General features: G+C 38.7%; 1 protein-coding gene across 1 annotated transcript in view; it reads right to left on the bottom strand.

The window, feature by feature from the left end:
* Window positions 1-990: 990 nt before the first annotated feature.
* LASP1 (LIM and SH3 protein 1) overlaps window positions 991-7,966 on the bottom strand; it is a 47,966-nt gene continuing 40,990 nt past the window's right edge. Inside the window, exons 4-7 of the mRNA XM_015810198.1 lie at window positions 6,525-6,632; window positions 4,977-5,142; window positions 3,700-3,803; window positions 991-1,670 (exon numbers count right to left, since the gene is read on the bottom strand). Of these exons, the coding sequence (XP_015665684.1) occupies window positions 1,497-1,670; window positions 3,700-3,803; window positions 4,977-5,142; window positions 6,525-6,632 (552 nt within the window). The 3' untranslated portion in view covers window positions 991-1,496. The remainder of the gene's footprint in view (window positions 1,671-3,699; window positions 3,804-4,976; window positions 5,143-6,524; window positions 6,633-7,966) is intronic.

The raw sequence follows: 7,966 nt of genomic DNA, 5'->3' as shown, positions 1-7,966 counted from the left end.
GAAAGTGGAATATTTCTAGTGAAAAAACTTTGTTCACCTGATAACTTTACCCAAGGGCCAGATCTACCCGAAAGAAACAGTAGAAAAGAGGAAAGACTGTAAACATTGCTTGGCTCAAATGGCACACAAACAGGGAGCCGTTTCTTAATCTGCTGCTAAGATTTTGAATCCTAGTTAAAAACTGCTCATACAAGAATTTACTTTGAACAGAAACTTATGAAAAACAAAAATCTGATCCCAAAGATAGCACCTCTGTAGAAAATGTGACTCTTTTTGCTAGGGCTGATACAGAGAAACTTGGAGAATTTGCCTATTTCCACACATTAAATACCAACTGAAGTCAGGAGCCTGGAAAAAGAAGGAGTAAACTGATACTTGGGCTTTAAAAGGGGCCTCCATGGAAGTTCTTAGTTATCATGATCACAGTTGTCCCAAAGGTGCCTTAAAAAAAGGCAACTGGAGTTTCTTGATGTCTTTGTACTATGCAGGTTAAATGTTTCGCTGGCAATTCTTCATGAGCATTCTTCCGATTACTGTCTAATCGTGCCATGTATCAGAACAAACTAGAGATCCGCCCTGACTGAGTCGTGGCATCTAAGAGGCAATGCTAACATTATAATGAAGCCTGTTAAATCAGGGGTCCCCAGCCCCCAGCCCACTACCAAACCTTAGCTCATTCGGAACTGGGCTGCGGAAGTGGTGGGCAAGTGCACACATGCAGTTCCACTTGCACAAGTGGCAGATCAGCGGTGCCTGCCACTTGTGGAAATGGAGCTGCCCTCGCGCTTGCTCACTGCTCACACGTAACCATTCCCTCTCCCTCCCGGCCAATCAGCAAAGCCGAAAAGATTGAGGATCGCTGTGCTAAACTATTCCATCTGTATAGAGTACCTTTATACCAGAAACTGCTCCAGCTTCCATGTCTTCCACATAGACTACACGTATGCTCACTGCTTTTGAGTCCACAAAAGGCGCTCCTCCTTTTAAAAATACTTTTATTTCTTTCAAATGGAAAAGAAAATTAGATAGAATAAATGAGCAAGTCAACACTGTAGACATCATGATAATCTTTTTCAATAAAATGTTCAGATTTTCCCAAAGTTACTGAAAGTGTGACATTCCTCTCCTTCTCCGCCAGCTAAATCAACAGTTTTTGGGCCTTCCTACACTACTTCCTAATCCATATAGCAGTTGTAGTACGATTTATTTCATTAAGTATCAATTCCAAAAAATACAGCTCCAGGGAGAGGGAGAAGGGCACAGTGCTATGTTCCATGAAGGCCGAGGAAAAGGATGGAAAGGGAATTACATGATACCCCTCCCAAGTTTATATGCCTTCCATCAAGGCTAAGTTGGTAGAGAAAAAAAATGACCATGTCAAAGATTCATAACATAATAAATGATGGGTAACAAGAAAGAGCAAATAAGTGATAAGGGAACAAAACCCCCAAAGAGCCCTTCCCCTGCTGGCTTTCAGGGTAGCCCTACAACAGAGCTCATATAGCCTCCACATAGTTAGCTGGAAGCATGCCTGTGTCACCGGTCCGCTCAACAGTGCCATACATCCAGCCATCGTCAATTTGCTGCACGTTGATTATAGTATCACCATCCTGGAAGGAGACCTCATCTTCATCGGCTGCACTGTAATCATAGACTGCACGGAACCGTTTCTGAGACAGGGAAGAGAAGAAAGTAAAGGATAAATCAATGCTCAGAAATGGATATCCAAACTGTGGAAAAAGAGAAGTATTTTTAATGTATATTTAGATTCAATGAGTTTTATTTGGTAATATTTGTGCCAACTCAGGAGTTTCAAGAAAGTGCAGATGTATGGCTAGGAGTCTACAAATAGAGGCTGATGGAAGGGTTTATTCCTCTGCCCACCCTAGTTTTCAAATAACCTAAATCTCCAAATACTGGGAAAGTTTTTCTGCAGAAAATGAAATCCAAGCAGAAAGGAAGAGTTTACCACTTTTCCTTATTAGGCATTTACAAATTAACAAGATATCTTTATCTCCTAAGGTTTCCAGTTTCCTATTGCTTACAGCAGTATCCAATGCACTGTATTTTACATTATTGTATCTGAGCATGTAAGCATATCAACAGGCAAGTGGAATTAGTGGTAAATGTACATCTCTGAGAGATAAAATATAGAAAGGCATCCAACCTGTAAACCAGGGGTGTCAAACTCAATTTCATTGAGGGCCGCATCAGCATTGCAGTTGCCCTCGGGGGGGGGGGTGGCCAGGGTGGGTGCAGCCTACTGGGTGGGCGTGGATGGAGTGGGTGGGCATGGCCAGCTCTACATCGTTCACGTCAAGGGTGCCTGTGGGGGCCTGAGCAGGAGTGGGACAGATCTGAGGGTCTCTGGCAGAAGGGGGTGGGACCGGGGCAAGCGCCAAGGCATGGTCCATTTCTTGATTCTTCACAAAGGGTGACACCTCCCCAGCATGCACCCAGGGGGCGGGGCTGATACGGCAGGGGGCGGTCCCTTGCTGTTTCCAGACAGCCTTGTGGAGCCAAGACTGAATGCATTTCAGCATAGATGGTCACCACAAAATTGTAAATTGGCTCCCGGCCGGCCTGGGCCAGGGCCAAGGCAGCGGGGGTCGTTCCTTCACTGTTTCCAGGATGGCTTTGCGGGCCACATGAAACCACTTCACGGGCCCTTGGGCCTTGTGTTTCACATGTCTGCTGTAAACCAACTAAAAATCACAGAATTATCTGCCTGGACAGCCACTTATTCCAGTAAGTTTTAATATGCTCTATGTCCTCCTCTATAGTTTTTTCCCCCTGTGCTATTTATTGTTGCAGATTGCAGCAAAGGATTTTTAAGTCTCCCTGCTCCACATTCTCTGTTTTCTGCTTAACTGAATGTTCGGAAGCAATCTGACAGTGAAAAAAAGAATACTGCGCAGTTCTAATGCTATCCCTCATTTTTCCAGTGCTCTAACAATCTACTGAAAAGTGTGAAAAGATAGATTTAAACTTTTGGCTCCTATTAGCTCCCATCCCAAATAGAGTTTCTGGCTTGTTCTGGTAGGTGCTAATTCTTATGCTAACCCTCCCTATTGTTACATACAAACACAATTCATGTTATTTTATACATTATACTTGAATTAGTATCTATATTATGCTTTACAAAACTGAAATATAAAAAATTAAAAAGAACAAGCAAAAATTAATCAGGTCACCTAGAAATGCTATGCACTATCCATTTTGGAGGAACTTTGGTCTTACTGTTCGATTTATAAATGAACTATACTCCACTGTCCTGCAGATCAGCATGAACTGAATGAAACTTAAATTAAACGTTTTACTGATTATCTGAGACTTTTCTAACTACACAAGTTAAGGGTTAAAAAGATGGAATCATAACTTCAAGATTCAGCTGAAATCAGAGAATCAACAGACAGCTGGAGGCTAAATATCACAGTATTTTGAGCTGCCTTCTGTAGCTTCACATGCAAAGTTAAGACTTGCAAAATTATTCCTTTCCAATAATGTAAAGTAATTTTGTTTAATATACTGTATACCCTTTCTGACATGTAACTACTTTTCTTCCTGTCTTCACCTGAACCTTAGAGATAGACCATATCATAGGATAGTGGTTAAGAGTTAAGACAACTTATTTCAGAATAAAAATCTGAAATATTTACAAGAAATTGTACATACATGTCAATGTAGGACCATACTTACTCCTCCTCCACTTGGGGCACTACGCTGTATTGAGACTGGTGCTGCTGGTTCCTTAAAGCCATATGATTGAGAGGCTGGTTGTTGTGATGGCTGCTGATGGTAAACTAGAATTGAGGGTGGGGGGAGAGACAGATAAGACAAAGACATTGTTAACTGTTGAGTGCAACTTGAATCTGCGCAAAATTCCTAATGAAAATGTCTGTGAGATGCAAAATTCACAAATTGAAAAGCTACTTTGAAAAAACAAAATCCTTCGTTTTCATCTTTGTTTCTATTTGTCATTATGTTTTAAAAACTCCTGCAATATTAAATAATTTGTGCTGTTTATTTGTGGAATGAGATTACATGCCACACTGCTAAATTCCGTCTGGCTGTTTTTTGAGCCTCGTGTCATGATTTGGGGGAGAATAAATTGTAATCAAATGGAGCAATTTGTATGCTTATTAAATGTTAAATAGTGTTAAATCTTAATTTTATTTGAATTTTATATCAGTTTTTCATGGTCAATGCATAAATTTGAATACTGGTCAGCAATTATAATAAAACTGAATAGATTAAATGAGCAGTTAATGGAAAGTATTACCAATATCATTTAGATGTACAATTATTAGTCCTAATACTTTTATACTTTTTGTTGACTACAATTGTTTATTTTGGCTAATATTACAGATGATCACTCCAGCTTTGCATACAATATTTACAGACTTCATCTACAGTAATAGTCTTACCTTTTAATATAAGATGGATAAACTGGGGTAGAATGGCATATTTAGCATGAATTAATATAGTCTTTCCAATTATGTTACATTTTTCCCTGTCACTTTTTTACTTTTTTTTAGCACAGGCACCATCTCCCATTTCTCAATGTTGGGGAATTGCTTCATTTCATACATGTATCCTATGATTCTTCTAACAGTAATCTGGTATGATGTAATACTAACATGGTTGGGATTAGCAAGACTCAGATTTAAGTACGTCTTCAATTATCAATAGTAACTCTGGAATGCTACCTTTTTTCAGCTCAATCTATCTCAGCTAAATTAAATAAAACGAGGCTGTATCCCAGCATGAGTTTCTTAGATTGCATTGTAAGAAATAAATAATAACCATAAATTATAAGGCTTCATAAAACACCACCTTATAACTACAGGGTAAACAGAGGCAATCCTCTCTTATTTGTGCAAGACAAAATTACTGCAGGGCAAATTAATACATATATATTCACGTGAATACACTGATGGGATTGCCAACAATCTCTCTTTCCTCCTATTCATTACCAGGGTTACTTGGCTGGGCATGATGAGGTTGCTGATGTGATAGAGGTGGCTGTTCAACTGGTCTCCTGTAATTGGCACCTTCTTGGGAATTACGGTGTTCCAGCTCACCTCCCTCTCCTCCAGGAGCACCCATCTTGCTTTTCTCAAATTCCTCATGGTATTTTATCTACAAAAGAAGGAAAAGATACCAGCAAGAGCACCGAGACAAATGGGAAAACTTTATAACGTATTTACCACATCATTAATGAAATCTTTCTGACTCCTTGCTGACCTTTATTATCTCATGCACTTTTGTTTCCACTGTCTTAATGAAAAATTCAATAATTGCAGATGGTTTGTGAATTTCCATTGAAAGTCACAGATGAATATACAAATAGTTGAAGGGTGGAGAATCAGGAATTGGGTTACTGCAGAATAGAGATATTACTAAAACGTTTATCAATTTTTCCTTTTTTATTAATTCTACATTTGTTTATCAAAAGTTTAACATACCAAATTGCTTTTGTTATCTATTCTCTACTCACTATTCATCAGGAAAATATATTATGGTGTTTAGCTGTTATTTACCAAATTCCAGTGCAGCTCCAGGAGGACATAAATCCCAGAATCAAGAGTTATAAGTAGTCAACCCATTTTCCATAAACATTGGTTCTCAAAACAATTCTCTTTAACCTTCCTCTGCACATGATAAATTACTGTAATAGAAGGTATGAACCAGAAGATGGAAACAGAGAGCTGGTTCATTCCTATATACAGTATTGTGGAGTGTAATCAAGTCCGCCTTTCTTTCACCCATAAGTTGCCTTTCCTAGCCAGGGTGTCTGTCTGTCTGTCTGTCTGTTCTGTCCTGTCTGTCTTCCCTCCCTCCCCTTCATTCTCCTTATTTTTCTGAGGAATAACAAATAAATATAAGTTAGCCATTATTTATTTTTACAATGGGAATTTGAGAAAAATTAAAACGATGACAGGATCCAGCTTAATAAAGGCACAGTCACTTTTGCTAGTTAAATCCAAAAGAATCAGGTCTACCAGAGACCATCTGCCTTTGATTTCAATCCCTGAAGCCATTCTTGTGAATGAGGAGTTCGGTCATTCCCCAACCTCAAGATTTGGGGATGTCATGCAGAATAAATTGAATCCCTTGGGGATTCCCTTCCCAGGTCCTCTGCTCCATGATCTATTTGTCAGACTTGCAAGTTTTAAATTAAGTAATTGCTTTTCTGTTTTGCTTTTTCCCTCTTCATTATAGACTCACTTCAATTCTCTATGCTACAGAACCCTCAGGGCTGCAATGGGATTTATGCATTAGACATGTTCTTGTTTGATGTTTACAGCCCAGTTTAATTTAGCCCAGTGTCTTGGAGAAATGTTAAATGAACAGGAATATATTTGCAACATTTGGAACTTTATAAGCAAGCATCCACAGTTCTGCCTTAATAACAAAATTCAAGAATCTGCAATAAGAAAAGAAAGATGAAGCTGTCAAAGGAAAAGCTTTTAAATATCTGAAGCATGGAGACAGAAGATGAAATGTGCTGGCCAGTTTACATTGCTGATTTGATCTTGAGTTTTCTTGATTCGCTGTAATTCAGGTGTGTCTGCCACCACACTAAAGCCCTTCCCTTTATTCTTTTCAAATTCCTCCTTATAGCGAACCTGTGTATGAGAATGAAGAAACAAACATTAGTTATATTATGACAGCACAACTATCTATGAATTCTAATCTATAACCCCACCTGAATGTCAAAAATTATCATTATTATTATTATTATTGTTGTTGTTATTATTGTTGTTGTTATTAATCAGGCTGGTAGGAAGTAGATGGGGAAGACAGGCTTAGATTCAATTCCAGCAAGCAATGGTATGGATTCAGAAGTCAACCAATTCAGAAAAATGTATCCTTAATTTTAAGATGGAGTCATATCTATGGCACTGTTGTGCAGCTTTTTTGGACAAATGGCTCTTAGAGTCAAAGTTCATGCTTGATGCAAATTGTGAAAAAGACTGCAATTTTCAATTTAAAGAATGATTGTCCAAACTTTTGGCTTGTATAGGCCGCATTGAGTGAAGAGAAATTGTCCTGGGCCGTATAGAAATTATAAAATATAGTTAATGTATATAAATCATATAATAATGTTAACATTTACAGTCTTATGGGCCACATTACTAATTGTCCAGAGCTGAGGGTTGGAGATGCCTGATTAAAACTGTCTTGCTTATTAACCTTAAAAAGATTAAAACTTTTTTAAAAATAATAGTTATATTGCTAAATATTTAAAATTAATAAAGCCATGAAGTAAGCAAAGTTCCTGATAAAAATAAAAATATGGGTAGTTCTCGACTTAGAACCATTCATTCAGCAACTGTTCAAACTTATTAGGGCACTGAACAAAAGGACTTATATCTGGGCTCTGTGGTTACAGAGGTTTATTTATTATTAAATTTGTTTTATCAGCCATCCCATCAAATGGTGACTCTTGAGGCTGCAATGCTCCTGCAGTCACATGATCAAAATTTGGGTGCTTGATAGCTCATTCCCTACTTATGATCAACTCCCCTCACCCACATATTATCTCCCCATCTATGCCTTTTCGGCCTCCTGCACAATACGGTCCCTTCCACCCTACCTGACCTTCAGCAGTTGGGAGGAATTGAAGAAAGGCGGTCCCTTACCTTGGGAGAACCCAGGCTCAGAGCTGGGATGAACCAAGGCTGAAATGGCTTGGATTGGAGTAGGTCCTTGGTTAACAACTTGTTCTCAATGGGGACTGTTGAGATAGCCATTGCTAAGCAAAGCAGTCAAGTGATGCCACACTTTATGACCACATTATGGCATAAATTCTTATCCTAATTGTGGACATAAGTCAAAGACAACCTGTAGTTTGCCTTTACCTTCTTCCAGGCTGCATTTTAAACTTCTCTCTAACCTGCAGAAAGCTTCCCAATGAACCATTCCAAACAGACTAGGAAAGGTCAGTCAAATGCTACCA

This window comes from Protobothrops mucrosquamatus, unplaced genomic scaffold (assembly GCF_001527695.2).
Source record: "Protobothrops mucrosquamatus isolate PMUCROS unplaced genomic scaffold, P.Mucros_1.0 scaffold7, whole genome shotgun sequence".
NCBI classification, from domain to species: domain Eukaryota; kingdom Metazoa; phylum Chordata; class Lepidosauria; order Squamata; family Viperidae; genus Protobothrops; species Protobothrops mucrosquamatus.
This window is presented reverse-complemented; position numbering and strand designations above follow the sequence as displayed.